Genomic DNA, 17052 nt, shown 5'->3' on the forward strand with positions numbered 1-17052 from the left:
AAGCTAATATAGGCCTCGTTTTTGTTGACTAGAAAAAAATAACTTTATTTGGAGAGTTTTCATATGGAAACCTTAAGGTCACTTGCCATGACGGTCTCATGGTTAGGTCTTGTTGTAAATATAGTGGCAATTAAAAAAATATATATATTGTTTCATCATCTACATTAATGAGTTGCAACAAATTCACAACTGACTTACATCTAATAAGCATTGAATTCAACATTGTGCTGCAAAATTAAAAAATGTCATCAAATTAACAATTGCATCCAATTCATAAGTTACACATGGTCACATCAGAATGTCATTATTTGAACAATTTGTAGTAAACTGATAAATTGATAGCTGGTAATAATAAATCTCGTCAATTCCAAAATTTGCAAGAAATTGCTGAAATAACGCTCACATAAAATAGGCATCAGTTTAAAAATTTGCAAGTTTGAAAAATCACTTCATTTTTTATTATTATTATGTTGTCAACTGAAAGTTTGCAACAAAAGATAAATTGATCATCGAATGAAATTTCGTAAAATCAACATTTCTCAACAAAATGATTAATTATAGTCGACTCAGAGCATGAAGGCACTGTTACATTTCTATAGTTTTGTCCTGTTTCAAAACACTCTGACAATATATTAGAGAGATTACTCCACAATTGGTGGTCTCCTATTGTCGAGTCCTTGGCACATAATGGTGGCACAAGATCAATCAAGAATTGTTAAGGCGGTTATGACAATAGGTGATATTAAAAATATGAGGAATTGCTGCTTCAACCACTGATAGAGAGAGAGAGAGACCTAGAAAATGAGGAAGCAACAAATCAAATCACTTAAAGACATACTGGATATAACCGGTAGGGCAAACTATAGAGAGTTTGCTTTCTAAATGTGCGGAAGAATTATCGCAAAGGATACCACAAGATTAATATTACATAACCTTTCTGCTTGGATTTAACTTTATTTTATGAATAATTCATATCACACGGAATAAGCCAAGGCACTACTGAGCCACAGACAGACAAATGGAAGCAACTTCTCTTACCCGTTTCTTATTGACATGTAATAACATTTATTTGTGTATGTTTTAATTAAGCATTTACTATCGAATATCGACGGGTGAACATGTCTGAATCTTCTGTAAGTCCGGTTAAAAACTTTATCGGTGCAGCCTCATACAGTTGCCCACAACCATGAATTCTAGGCACAAACGTCACTGTACTACTCAAAATTTGTTCGCATTCTCGACACATCTGTTGACAAATTCGACTTGGTGGTGCATCTCCAAACAACTCCACCGAACCATAGCATTTTCCTATTTGTACTATTTTCCGCCTTTGGAATTATTTCAAAGTTAACATCTCAGGTATATACTTGTTGAAGGAATGTCAGATATGACATGAGCGATGTGGTTCATAATGTCATCACAGTTTTGAGTGAAATTCAGATTCATGCTTAACAAGCGACCGGTCTAATTCTTGCAACGATGAACAACCTGAATTAGGAAACAAGAATAAATCATTGTTCAATAATGAACAGATTAAAAGTTTCAACAAATGATGATGAAACTATCGACGTAATTCAACAGATTTGTCCCATAGTCATTAGATCAAGGATTTCATGAAGGAGAGGGTTTGGCCCAAGGGACTTTAAGGCAAACTGCCGTGTAGGTGAGGGTGTGTTGGTGGAGGGGGTAAAGGCGTGGTAAACTTTTACACCTTGCTGTTGACCCTGTGTTAGTAAGAGGAACCTTAAAAAATAGCTTTCTGAAGTTGTGTTATATATTATTATTATTATTATTATTATCATGCTTGTTCTATAAACATGGTATAATTTAAGCTGTAAATGCAAATGTTCAGTCATAAGGCAATAGTCAACGTTAAGATTTCTATGTGAACTTCAGTCACTATCAAAACACCGGAATATGTTGAATTACGTATAAGTAGTCACTTTAAGTTCTGTTGTATTTGTAGCACGACATGCTATAAGCAAAATGATGATAACATATAGAAATCTATCAATTATTAAAAAAGGGACTTACCGCATAAAGACATACAAGTTGTCAACTCTTTCTCTAAGATCTTTAGTACTTGATATACACCATCCTCTCCCTAATGAAAATTAACCAGAAAACGAACACGTTTAGTGGTTCCGATGCCCAAACAAATTCATACAGTGGTAAGCCGTACATGATAAATATTCATGAACTTGTGCACACCAAAAGAGGGATAATGATTATTTGACTAATGCGTCAACATATAAAGGAAGTTACTGTACCAGGAATCAGTTATCATGTTGACAAAGTCTTTTTAGTGACATCGTATGAAAACAGATACATGCATGGATATTAATGATGTCAAATTTTATGATCTTATAAGAATGTATTGCATCTATCTACTGTACTTACATTGTATTTTAGAAGTAGATATGTATGAAGCTAATTAGACATACTATTTTAGAGATATTCGATGAAGAAGTTTATGTTCATTGATTAATATTTATGATATGCACACACACACAAAAAAAATGGCTGATTTGTATGAATGTAGCGTGACAAACCTAATATGTCAAGGATGAAAACTATGACACATTTGGTTCTTCACACACACACACACACATACGTCAATTTGACTACGTAGGTTCCGATGGATGTCAATGCACTGGTACCACAATTCATGGTGTCGAAGAAATATCAGGAGAGGTTTGTCTATAATTATAATGAAGTCGATATCTTCCAACGTGCAATATTTTAAGCTGTTCAGCTGCCAATTTACATGTTTGTACATAGTTTTATATATTTGTTAAATTACACTCAAACTAGAAACTAAACACATTATGCAACGAAGAGTCTATCATGTTCAGAGAAGAGTGACTATATAATAACGCTGATACGTCAGCTTAGAAATTCAAACTTTCAGAGAAGGTGATATATATTTGTCAAATAAATCTGAATACTTATTACAATAGTTTCATGTTAAATGCTTTTCAATAATACCTGAAAGTGTCTAGTGATAACTTCAAAAATTATTAAAACACTCCATAAGTAGATGATTTAAAGAAAAAATAATCTGAAACGGATATTGAACCATGAATTTCGATAATTATTAACTATTTTGCAATACTTTTAATCTTAAATTTAAATGCTCATACAACTCAGAGAAAACAGATTAAAACAACATTATAAACACAATTGCAATGAGCAAACGCCATTGGTCCAATATTTGCAAAATTGCAAGAAACTATTACTGCATCTTTGAATCAGCCGGATTATATTTGCCGTGTCAATGTATGCATCAACATTATGACTTCAATGAATTAACTCTTGCTCTTACTTACATTGACTGCTGAACCGTATAAGGCAGGACGTCCAATGAAAACGGCTCTTGCACCAAGAGCCAGTGCTTTCACAACGTCATTTCCGGTCCGAATCCCTCCGTCCATATACACTTCCACCTTTGTGTCCTTCAGGGCATCAACGATTTCTGGCAATGCCTCGAGCTAAGTAAAGTATGAACACGTCCCTTATTAAATGATGGAATGGGTGATTATTGTCAAGGAAATTGTTCGCACATATGAGACATAGTGGCTTATTCCGACATCTGGTGAATCGGTGAAGCTTTCTCTATGCAAACAAATTTGGTTGAGAACCTGTGAGAGCTAAGGCACTCGTAAGGAAGACTTGTACGAAAAGGAGGTAACCTCAAGCAACACGTCATGGCCAAAATTTAACACGGTGCAGTGTTCATAAAGAATTTATTTCGAGCTCCTCAGAACTTCAGAAATGAAAGAGATTCTAGCGGATGGAATTAACACTGAAGATATATAGTTGTAAGCTTTCGGAATGCGCAGTGTTAAAATATGTGCTTAGTAGATTGGAGTGCATGAATTGATTGGAGACGAGGTAAGAGAACACCACTTCAAACCGCGCAGAAGGAATGTTGCAGTAGTTACTAGACTATGGTTATGTCTGTGTGGTAAAGACATCCTGCTCACTAGACTAATCAAGTGTTTGGTACAAAGTTTATTCCTTGATCGATTAAAGCTTCTAAATGTATGCTTATGATAAATATATGAACCTTACTGGTGCAGGAGATCCATCTAACTGACGTCCTCCGTGAGCAGAAACAAGAATACCAGCAACACCGAAAGCTGCTGCCTTGCGTGCAGAATCAGCTGATATGAAAGACAGAAAATAAAGATAGACTTTATATATCCGCATCAGACCTAAGATACAGTGGGAATAGCTGCATGTCAATGTACATAACTTCATCAGACCTAAGTTACAGTGGGAAGAGCTGCATGTCAATGTACATAACTTCATCAGACCCAAGATACAGTGGGAAGAGCTGCATGTCAATGTACATAACTTCATCAGACCCAAGATACAGTGGGAAGAGCTGCATGTCAATGTACATAACTTCATCAGACCTAAGATACAATGGGAAGAGCTGCATGTCAATGTACATAACTTCATCAGACCCAAGATACAGTGGAATAGCTGCATGTCAATGTACATAACTTCATCAGACCCAAGATACAGTGGGAAGAGCTGCATGTCAATGTACATAACTTCATCAGACCCAAGATACAGTGGAATAGCTGCATGTCAATGTACATAACTTCATCAGACCTAAGATACAATGGGAAGAGCTGCATGTCAATGTACATAACTTCATCAGACCCAAGATACAGTGGGAATAGCTGCATGTCAATGTACATAACTTCATCAAACCCAAGATACAGTGGGAATAGCTGCATGTCAATGTACATAACTTCATCAGACACAAGATACAGTGGGAATAGCTGCATGTCAATGTACATAACTTCATTAGACCCAAGATACAGTGGGAATAGCTGCATGTCAATGTACATAACTTCATCAGACCCAAGATACAGTGGGAATAGCTGCGTGTCAATGTACATAACTTCATCAGACCTAAGTTACAGTGGGAATAGCTGCATGTCAATGTACATAACTTCATCAGACCTAAGTTACAGTGGGTATAGCTGCATGTCAATGTACATAACTTCATCATTTGTAATGTTGTCAATATATTGTTTCATAAATTGTAATAATGAAATCAAAATTTATTATTTAATCTTCATGAAAGGAACAGAGTAGCCATGACATTCAATGATACTAGTTCTTTAAAATATGTGATTTATCTTAAACATGTTACATAATGCCATAGTACTCTATTTTACTGGAGAGTCAGCAACTTTACTTAATAAGCATTACATATTTAAAGGGTTATTTCTCAAACATGGCTACAACATAAATATCATCCATTCATTTATTAAATCATAATGTCAGAATCAGTGATAATTAAATCTATAAAAATATATATCAGTTTAGTGATATTTTATATATTAGTACTCCTTAAAGAATAGTGGGTAACTTAAGTCTCGCTTTTTGATGCATGCTAAGTCATCCCAATCTGAACTAGAATTATATCTATGGAATAAATCATTTTAGTCATATTTTACCAGATCCGTACCTGTTAGTACTCCTTTCAGAACAATCGGTAACTTAGTCTCGCTTTTCAACCAGGCTAATTCATCCCAATCTCCGAAACAAAATGTTTCTTTATGGGCCAGTTGATCTGATTTCCAAAGTTCAGGTATTGAATGCTGCTGAGCAAAATCTCTCTTCTTACCACCGATGTATCTGATATTGGCAGCACTGGAAGGGAAAGACAATTCAGTAATACATCGACCTCCACCAAAAACAATACAGGTCTTCTACTAAATATGATGAATACATATGCCAAGTATAACAAGTATTCACACTTCCTATCATGAGATCTTGTGTTTACCAGGTTTTCAGTTGTTGACCTTTGGTGACGCCATCATGACTTCATTGGTTACGATTATAATCGACATCAACAATGCCAGAATGAGTAGAACGATTATAAAGAAAAGCTCTTATACTCAAAAATTGAAGGAAAGAGTAGCTCTGTACATAAATGAGTTTCTAAAAAGGAGTATTTTTCTAAAACTACTTAATCATGTAAGTCTTGTTAGCCTTGTCCCGCCTTAGAGGTACTTGTCAGCAAGTGACGAAGCCATGCTTTGTCAATAAAATCACAAAGGTTTTGTATTATATAGTCTTGAAACAAAGACTTGAAAAGTCCAGTAACAAATGCTTAAGACACTGTTGTCTTTCCTCTGTTTAGACCTGAGAAAAAATATTATGAACAAGTTAATGTATTGCGACTACACAGGAGACAGGATTGTTATAAGCACACTGATTCTCATCACCAGGTGAAGTAATGGCTTGCATTTTGTAAAGGAGTAAAATGGGTTTTTTTGCATGCAATTTAAACCGATAAAACAAAGGTAAATTGGTCAAAATTCACACACGGAAGTGGGATTCCATGTTTCTGGAACAGATGCAGATACAGCATGCTTCTGATAGGAAGGAATGGCGCTGTCGCGGATAATTCTAGTCAATATATTTGTTCATGATTTGCAGAATATGAGGACTATTGTAATGTTGAAATTTTAAAATTTAAGAATTATATTTATATAATATGGAGTTGCATTCAGTAATTGAAGAATGAAAAACTGACTGGGATAGTTATAAACAATGTAACAGAGCAAAGAAAGTTAGCAATCTAGGCTTTAATTTGGTGGCGATCCATTTAAATCATATAAAATCACTTTGAAACATCTGAATCAGTCAGCAAGGGAAAACATGGCAATATGCTTACGGTGTCTTCAAATGAATATTCTTGAAACCGTCTTCTATGTTCTGATTTGAACCAGATGCCTTGTGTTCTACTGGAGAATCAACCGTAACCACAATAGCCTTGAACCCGAGCCTCTCAGCGTTTCTGACAATGTGTAATGTATTCCGTCTGTCTTTAAATAGATAAGTTTGTGCCCAATAAAGACCATCTTCAGGTACCATTGCAGCAAAATCTTCAATAGGCAAGTCTCCTACAGAAGTTAATATTTTCACGGTTCCTGCTCTTGCTGCCGCTGCTCAGTTAGAGGCCAAAAACAGGAAAAGAAAAAGAACAAAATTGATACAATAATGTGTTCAGAACGAACGTTATATCTAGACTCCATTTGATATGTAGCGTATTTGAGTTAAATTATACCTTGACATAACAAGACATGATATCTTTATACGTTCTCTCCAATATTGATTTCATTGCAATCACCCTCCGTCACTTCTCTGTAATGTTTTGAAATGAATACCTTCCGTGTGGCTTCAGGCAAATGTTTGGGGAAAATCGAGTCCTCATTTTCTTCAGACCCTAGCAAAAACACTGTTATATTTATTGAGATATATATACATATACATATATACATATACATACATATATACATATATATACATATATATATACATATACATATATATACACACATATATACACATATATATATATATATATATATATACATGTTAATGTTCATGTTTACTTTCTTTGAGAAGAGAATTAAGCCAGAAAGCCCAAAAGCTAAGTGATTCCTTTGCCGAATTTGAGAACATTTAATGTAAACTGTGTTCACAAGGTTCTTAAACTTGTTAAAGTATGGTAAATCTTCATACCTTGTATGGAGTTCTCTCAACTTTGCATTTGGAGGTATTGTGATTACAAGGGTCTCTTTGACCCTTTGACTTGAAATCACCTTTGACCTATACCGGAAACAATAAGATTCTAGCGATCATTCATCCCAATCCACACACCCAGAATAAAGCACATCGCAGTTTCAGTTTTGTAGTCATCATGTTTACAATGTTTTCATACTTTTGACATCTTATAAACCTTAATGACTCTTGACCTCCATATGAAACGACAAGACTGTTAAATCCACACAGAGTTGAAGTATGAATTTCATCTACACTACACTCTTGAGGTTATCGGGTTTGAATGGTTTAAATCAGATGTTGACCTTTGGTGACCTCAAATGAAGGTCACAGAAAGCAATAGTAGCCTATGCAGTAAGACCGTCATGTACCTTTGCAGTTAACTAGCCAAGACGTCACACAAACACACACGCAGACTCACCATCACAAAGATCCTTTTTACTTTCGACATGAAATAAAATATTCTGAAACTTAACGCGATTCGTCTGATAAATATAAACTGATTGAAGAAAGTCTATCTGGCTATTATATCGCTATACAGAGTTGTTCACGATCGGCACAAACATGCAAAGAGAACTAACGAACAATATGATACCCAGGCAGATCTTTCCAAATCTGTAATGTATGTACTTTCCCAGTCAGTTTATGGGTTAAGTATGTTCTAACTCGACCATTACCTCGACCAGCGTTCGCATCACCATCTGCATGTAGGAAGCTGTATCCGGCGGCTGGTGAGATACCTATTGGTATGGCTATTGGCTGACCAAGTACTGTAGTGAATGTGCTCCTTTGTCGTTTAGCGGAAAGAATACGCGGCTGGAAGCGATATCTGCAAAATCAATGGATGATATTAACTAGCCTGGCTGTCAAAATTTATGTTAAAGAAAGGTTACATGTGGTATGTCCCTGTCACGAAAACTAATATATTGATCCAGTCACGTCATCCCGCACCTTAAACCCTTGAACTTGTTTGACCGAGTGATCATGGTAGTGGTTGTCACATTTCTGATTGGACAACCGACAAAATGAAGGCTAAAAATTGAAATAAATGCGGTTACTGTACAGCAATCCTTGCTATCAATTACATTTCATAAGGTGTCTTCCATTTCGTACATGTATAAGTACAGTAGATGTAAAAGCTTCTGAAATATAACTGTTACATGATACATCTTTCACCGACCGAGGCTACAAATGTTAACAGAAACATAAAAATGGCTCAAAAAAAAAACATTAAAAAGTAATAAAATCTGTCACATCTTTACCTTTTGAAGGCTCGCAAGCTTTCTTCGAAAGTCTGCCTGTCTCCTGTACCTAAATTTATGAATGACCAAAAGATTGGCGACTTCTTGTCTACTTTTTCCTTAGCTAAGCGTTCCATCTCAGCAACAGAATTAGCTCCAGAGGATGTGGTCATCTTTGTGCCTTGGTGATGAGCGTTATGTGATGGAATAAACGGATCATTAGTTATTACCTGAGAATTCAATGAATAAACGGATCATTACTTATAACCTGAGAATTCAATGGAAACAAACAGGTCTGTCTCAATTCGGTTTTGGTATATTCCAGAGACTTGGTACATGGTCTGTCTGTAACAATTATTATTTACTATATAAAGAAAACCCTGCCTTAGAAAAAGGTCAATTGCATTCATACAGGGGCGGACTGGAATGAAAATTGATATAAATACATGTAGCCTATACACACAGAGCAAAACCAAACAGACATACAGTACATAGTATGCCTATTACTATATAGCGTTGTAGACAACAATGGTCTCACCGCAGTACGGTATCCAAAAAGCTAACAAGGTCAAATAGAAAAACAATCTATACTGAACTTGCACGGCACTCTCATAACACAGAAATGGTTACTATACAAGGTATATACATGAGCCTAGTTATCTGAAAAGTACAGACCTTCTCGTATCGCTCTATTTCACAGTGATTCAAGGAGCACCCATAGAGTTTACTGATAGAGTTACAGACTACCAGCACGACAATTCTTGTGTTGCAACTATAATTGTGCCATCTCGCGAGATATACGTAAGCCTAGCGTCTATCACTATCAGTGCATCAGCAAAGTAAACAATATTATACATGAATGTGAATTCGAGTGCATATATATAGAGAGATAAGGTGGCATACTCCTAATAGAGTCTATATCGATCCGCCAGAATCGATTTTACTAGTTTCTTAAATGGACAACTCATTTCGTGTAATAACGTTTAACGTCTAATTCTAATTTTAATAGGCGAACTGCAGTACTGTTTTATAAGTCATAAATGGTTTAGAGCAGTGGTTCTCAAACGTTTTTAGACGACCGACCCCTCTCACCCTATCCCCTCCCCTCGACCTACCGTTCATAGTCGGCCGCTCAAGCGTGCAATCAGATTGTCCGAATATATGCATATAGGAATTAAAAAATAGCCTACATTCCCTACAAGATGATGAATTTTCTCTCAACAATATTGATGTTTTTTCTCAGTTAACTTTTGCTGTTTGCAAGAACAATAAAACCTGCAGAAGGCAAGCTGCGTTGACTTCGCAATCAGTGACCAGCTCAGGGAATACCCAAAATGACAAGCTAAAATGGTGGCGCTATGCCCTTATAAGTTACAAGAGATGTCTCTGCTACATTATAATCCAAACGCGACCAAGGGGTGGAGTTATTGAATTTCTAATACCACTTTTGGATAATGCCTTTTTGTGCCCTATATCGCTGCAGTGATGTGTCGTAATCGTTGGCCGGACAACCCCAGGGCATATATCAAAGTTTCAACTGATGAATAATAATAAGTATTTAACATTTATATAGCACCTAATACAAAAGTTTCTAAGCGCTTAACCAAGGAAAATAGGAACAAAGTGAACAAACAATGAGAAGAAAAAGTAAACGATTAACCTGTGTTTTGAAAATTTCAAGTGTGGGGAGAATCACGGATCGGGAGTTCATTCCAAAGGGCAGGTGCAACAACAGAAAATGCACGAAAACCATATAGCGAGTCCTAAAAGAAGAAAGAAGATGAAGAGAAGGGAAGTGTTTGGGTGATATTGATGGCACTTTGGATGGTAGAATGAGGAGGAAGGGCATTGACCAGAGGAGCCGTTTATAGAGGGCGCACAGTGTTAAAGGTTAGCAGGTCATTCTAGGCACGGTAGAATTAGGTGCCAAAGGTTGCAAGGGGAGACTGGTAAGTGAGGAACGGAGTTAATAAGGGAAGTTTAGAACGCAAGTGTTTGAGTTATAGGACATGGCAAGGAGTTAGTTCCATTGATACCTTCTAAATAGGTAAGGCTACATTTCGGATGTTCCAAACAGACACGCATACACGCAGCTAATCAGAAGCAAATCAGACGCCAATCAGACGCCAATCAGACGACAATCAGACGACAATCAGGCGACAATCAGACGACAAACAGAAGCCATTCAGACGACAATCAGAAGCCAGATCAGTAGCCAGTCAGTAGGCAGTCAGACAATGATACAAACAGATAGTAAAACATGCAGACAAACAGACACGCATAGCCTACAAGTAGACACGCATACCATAATACACGCAGCCAATCTAGGTGCTTGCGTGTCTGATTGTCTATGCGTTGCTTATCTATGTGTCTGATTGTCTGAGCGTTTAATTGTCTGCGTGTCTGATTGTCGGCGCGTCTGATTATCTGATTGTCTGCGCGTCCGATTGTCTGCGCGTCTGATTGTCTGATCGTCTGCGTGTCTGTGTGTTTGATTGTATGCGTGTCTCATTGAATGGTGGGGTAATTGTCCGCGTGTCTGCTTTTCTGATTGTCTGTGCGCTTGATTGTCTGACTGTCTGATTTTCTGACTCTGATTTTCTGATTGTCTGCGGGTCTGATTGTTTGATTGTCTGCGGGTCTGATTGTCTGGGTGCTTGCGTGTCTGATTGTCTGCACGTCCGATTGTCCATGCGTCCGATTGTCTGAATGTCTGATTGTCTGCGTGATTGATTGTCTGTGTGTCTGTGTTTCTGATTGTCTGTGCGTTTGATTTTCTGTCTGATTTTCTGATTGTCTGCTCTTCTGATTGTATGATTGTCTGCGGGTCTGATTGTCTCGGTGCTTGCGTGTCTGCGTGTTTGATTGCCTGCACGTTAATTTATCTACGTGTCTGATTGTCTGCGCGTTTATTGTCTGCGTGTCTGATCGTTGGCGCGTCTGATTATCTGCGTGTCTGATTGTCGGCGTGTCTGTGTGCCTGATTGTCTGCGTGTCTCATTGCATGGTGATCTGATTGTCCGCGTGTTTGATTGTCTGATTGTCGGAGCGTCTGATTGTCTGCGTGTCTGCTTGTCTGCGCCTCTTATTGTGTGCGCGTCCGTCTGCGCTTCTGATTGTCTGATCGTCTGATTGTTTGCGTGTATAATAGTCTGCGTGTTTGATTGTATGCGTGTCTGCTTGTATGCATTTCTGATTGTCTGTTTGTATCATTGTCTGACTGGCTACTGTCTGGCTACTGACTGGCTTCTGATTGTCGACTGATTGTCGTTTGGTTGGCTTGCTTGGTTTCTGATTGGCTACTGATTGTCGTCTGATTGGCTTGCATGGTTTCCGAGTGTCGTCTGCTTGTCGTCTGCCCGTCGTCTGCCCGTCGTCTGCCCGTCGTCTGATTGTCGTCTGATTGTCGTCCGATTGTCGTCCGATTGTCGTCCGATTGTCGTCCGATTGTCGTCCGATTGTCGTCTGATTTGGTTTCCGATTGGTTGCCAATTGGCGCATCTGATTGGCTGCGTGTATGATAGTTCAATCAGACGACAGTCAGACGAAAGTCAGACGACAATCAGACGACAATCAGAATCCATTCAGAAGCCATTCATACGACAAGCAGACGACAAACAGAAGCCATTCAGACGACAATCAGAAGCCAGTCAATAGCCAGTCAGTAGGCAGTCTGACAATGATACAAACAGATAGTAAAACATGCAGACAAACAGACACGCATACAAGTAGACACGCATACAATCAGACACGCAAACAATCAGACGATCAGACGCGCCGAAAATCAGACACGCAGACAATTCAACGCGCAGATAATCAGACACCCAGACACGCAGGCACCCAGGCAATCAGACCCGCAGATATTCAGAAGCGCAGAAAATCAGACAGTCAGACAATAAAACGCACATACATTCAAAAAAGCAGACACACAGACAGTTACCCCACCATTCAATGAGACACGCATACAATCAAACACGCAGACACGCAGACGATCACACATTCAGACAATCAGACGCGCAGACAATCGGACGCGCAGACAATCAGACGCGCAGACAATCGGACGCACAGACAATCAGACGCGCAGACAATCAGATAATCAGACATGCAAGCACCCAGACAATCAGACCACAATCAGACGACAGTCAGACAACAGTCAGACGACAGAATTAGAATACATACGTATCATATATTTATCTATGAATATGTATGGCTTAAATAACAGGTTATTCTATGAATACCAGTGTCTTAGAATACTTCCGAATAGGATAAATCTATAAATATGGCTTACATAGCAGAATGATCTATGAATATCTGCAGCTTAGAAACTAAAATAATTCACTTATTTATGAATATCTGTGAATCACTGTGACATACATCACTTACATAATGGATTTATCTATGACTATTTATAGCTTAGAATACAATGTATGACCTACATAGCAGATTAATCTATGAATATCTGTACTTATGGATATTTGTGGCTTACACCACTTTACATTGTGGATTTATCTATGAATATCTGTCACTTAGATTACATAACATATTTATCTATCAATATTTATGGCCTAAATAACAGATAAATCTATGAATATCTGTGGCTTAGAATACTGACGAATAGTTAAATTGCTTATGAATATCTGTGGCTTACACCACTTAACATAATGGATTTATGAATATCTGTGACTTAGCATACATACAAATCATATTTATCTATGAATATGTATGGTCTAAATAACAGATTAATCTATGCATATCTGTGGCTTCGAAATTTACAAATAGGATAAATTTATAAATATTTACAAAACTAACATAGTTTAACTTATGCATATATGTGGCTTACACCACTTTACGTTATGGATTTATGAATATCTGTGACTTAGAATACATACAAATCATATTTATCTATGAATATGTATGGCTTACATAGCAGATTAATCTATGAATATCTGTGTCTTAGGATACCTACAAATAGGATTAATCTATGAATATCTGTGGCTTAGAAACCTGAAGAATAGTTAAATTACTTATGAATATCTGTGGCTTACACCACTTTACGTTATGGATCTATCTATGAATATCTGTGAATTAGCATACATACCAATCATATTTATCTATGAATATGTATGGTCTAAATAACAGATTTATCTATGACTATTTGTGGCTTAGAATACTATGAATGACCTACATAGCAGATTAATCTATGAATGTCTGTGGCTAAGAGTACTTAGGAATAGTTAAACATACTTATGAATATTTGTAGCTTACACCACTTTACATTATGTATTGATGAATATATGTGACTTAGAATACATACGAATCATATATTATCTATTAATATGTATGGCTTACATAGCAGATTAATCGATGAATATCTTTGGCTTAGAATACTTACAAATAGGATTAATCTATGAATATCTGTGGCTTAGAATACTGACGAATAGTTAAACGTACTTATGAATATCTGTGGCTTACACCACTTTACATAATGGATTTATGAATATCTGTGACTTGAAATACATACCAATCATATTTATCTATGAATATGTATGGCTTACATAGCAGATTAATCTATGAATATCTGTGGCTTAGGATACCTACAAATAGGATTAGTCTATGAATATATTTACATAGTTAAGCTTACTTATGAATATCTGTGGCTAACCCCACTATACATTATTGATTTATCTATGAATATCTGTGAATTAGAATACATACCAATCATAATTATCCATGAATATGTATGGCCTAAATAACAGATTAATGTATAAATATCTGTGGCTTAGAATACGAATCATATTTATCTATGAATATGTATCAGGCCTAAATAGCAGATTAATCTATCAATATTAATGGCTTAGAATACGCACACAGCTAATTTACTTATCTGTGGCTTACATCACATACTTAATGGATTTATCTATGAATATGTTTGGCCTTTATAGCAGATTAATGTATTGAATATCTGTTGCTTACAACAATTACCTAGCTAACTTATTGATGAATATCTATTGCTTTATTCACTAACTTTTTATCTATGAATATTGGTAGCCTACAAGATATATATTTCAGATATATCTATGAATATGTGGCCTTTAACACCTAGCCAAATATAAGACATGTATTTATGAATATCAGTGGCCAAAAACACTAACATAACATATGAATCTTTAAATATCTGTGGCCTGCAACACTCACTAACATAGCAGATATATCAATGAGCATCTGTTGCCTACAACACTAACATAACAAAACATATACATCTAAAAATATCTGTGGCCTACAACACTAACATAACAAATATATCTATGAACATCTGTGGCCTACAACACTACCATAACATATACATCTAAAACATATATGTGGCCTACAACAACATAACAGCTATATCTATGAATATATTTGGCCTATAACACTAACATATAACAGCTGTATCTATGAATATCTGTGGCCTATAACACTAACATAACAGCTGTATCTATGAATATCTGTGGCCTACAACACTAACATAACAGCTGTATCTATGAATATCTGTGGCCTACAACACTAACATAACAGCTGTATCTATGAATATATGTGGCCTACAACACTAACATAACAGCTGTATCTATGAATATCTGTGGCCTACAACACTAACATAACAGCTGTTTCTATGAATATCTGTGGCCTATAACACTAACACAACAGCTTGATCTATGAATATCTGTGGCCTATAACACTAACATAACAGCTGTTTCTATGAATATCTGTGGCCTATAACACTAACATAACAGCTATATCTATGAATATATGTGGCCTATAACACTAACATAACAGCTGTATCTATGAATATCTGTGGCCTACAACACTAACATAACAGCTTGATCTATGAATATCTGTGGCCTACAACACTAACATAGCAGATGTATCTATGAATATATATATATACCGTTTCGCTGAAAACTATAGGTCTTTATAATGAAATAGATATTTAAAAACAAAATTTTTATTACTGAACTTAAAATTTAAGTGTAATGTCATAGTAGCGCCTTCAGCTACATAATAATGTCCCCCCCCCCCCCGAAAAAAAAATTCTTTACAGTAAAAAAAAAAACAAATTTAAACAGTGGTGTACAGCAAAGCCCTAAATTTGTTCTTTTCTCCAAGTGAGCTACGAGGCAAAGGAAATAATGAATACTTTCATGGTCTTCAAATTTAAAGAACGTGGAAAGATTTCAATCAAGGTGTAGATGCATCCGCTAAATATTTGTTCTCTCTTAAAGGAGAACGAAATGTCAGATGTCTTACAATCGCTGGTTTTAAGTTGATCCACTTATCCGCAAGATAAGTTATGGGGATTTGTAATGGTTTGTGCACGTTTTGCATTGATTAACTTTGTTTAATTTAACATTTGTAATTAGTTATATACTTAAAAAATTGTTTACATTTTTTTTAATTAGTCCGAGTTTTAAACACAGATTTTTTTTATCGATAGAATTAAATGGCTTATCTTGCCCATACGTATTTAGGTGGAATTACAATAATTATTTATAATTACGTTGGAATTGTAATTCATTAAGCTTTGTTTCGTATCCGTTGAATAAATTATTTAAATAGGTCTCAAATGTAGTCTTAATGTACGTCAATACAATTATTCGAGTGTGACTTCTTGCAGTGTTAGTAAGACGATCGGGGACATTTAGTATAGAAAAAGTGTACTCACGGTTAACCTTCTTCATCTGTTCCCTTCCTTCCCCCATCGGTCCCGGCCTTTCTGTCCCTATACTTACCACGGACCGGCGAAGTAAAAGATCAGTCGATCATCCCGATTGACAAATAGAATCCAACACAACTTAGATTGGAGAAAAAGACATCCCTTGAAAGTATCCAGGGCAAGGGAATTCAAAATGGCGCCGTTTGATTGTTTGTGTTTGGTACGTCACATTGGCAGAGAGCCTCCTTATCCTAGGCAGAGGGTTGTTCATTGATCTACGCAGGTTCCTATATGAATTCAATCACTCCGAGAACGCAAGAAAATCCTGAATTTTGTTCCAAAAATCCTGACTTTTTAGTTCCGAAAATCCTGTATTTAGTTCCGAAAATCTTGAATTTAATGCCGAAAATCCTGAATATAGGCCTAGTTAAAAAATCCTGAATTTTAGTTCCGAAAAACCTGTATTTAGTTCGGAAAATCCTGAATGCAGTTCCGAAAATCTTGTATTTAGTTCCGAAAATTCTG

General features: G+C 36.4%; 1 protein-coding gene across 1 annotated transcript; it reads right to left on the minus strand.

Moving 5' to 3' along the window:
- Positions 1-620: 620 nt before the first annotated feature.
- LOC139962432 (2-Hydroxyacid oxidase 2-like) lies at positions 621-16728 on the minus strand. Its single transcript, XM_071962368.1, has 10 exons — positions 16604-16728; positions 10498-10600; positions 8859-9067; positions 8274-8425; positions 6707-6977; positions 5492-5676; positions 4075-4166; positions 3330-3491; positions 2035-2104; positions 621-1488 (listed from the first exon to the last, which is right to left on the minus strand). The coding sequence occupies exons 2-10, from the start codon at positions 10588-10590 to the stop codon at positions 1418-1420; spliced, it is 1305 nt and encodes a 434-aa protein (XP_071818469.1). The 5' UTR covers positions 10591-10600; positions 16604-16728; the 3' UTR covers positions 621-1417.
- Between the last annotated feature and the right edge of the window lie 324 nt (positions 16729-17052).

This window comes from Apostichopus japonicus, chromosome 21 (assembly GCF_037975245.1).
Source record: "Apostichopus japonicus isolate 1M-3 chromosome 21, ASM3797524v1, whole genome shotgun sequence".
Classification (NCBI taxonomy): domain Eukaryota; kingdom Metazoa; phylum Echinodermata; class Holothuroidea; order Aspidochirotida; family Stichopodidae; genus Apostichopus; species Apostichopus japonicus.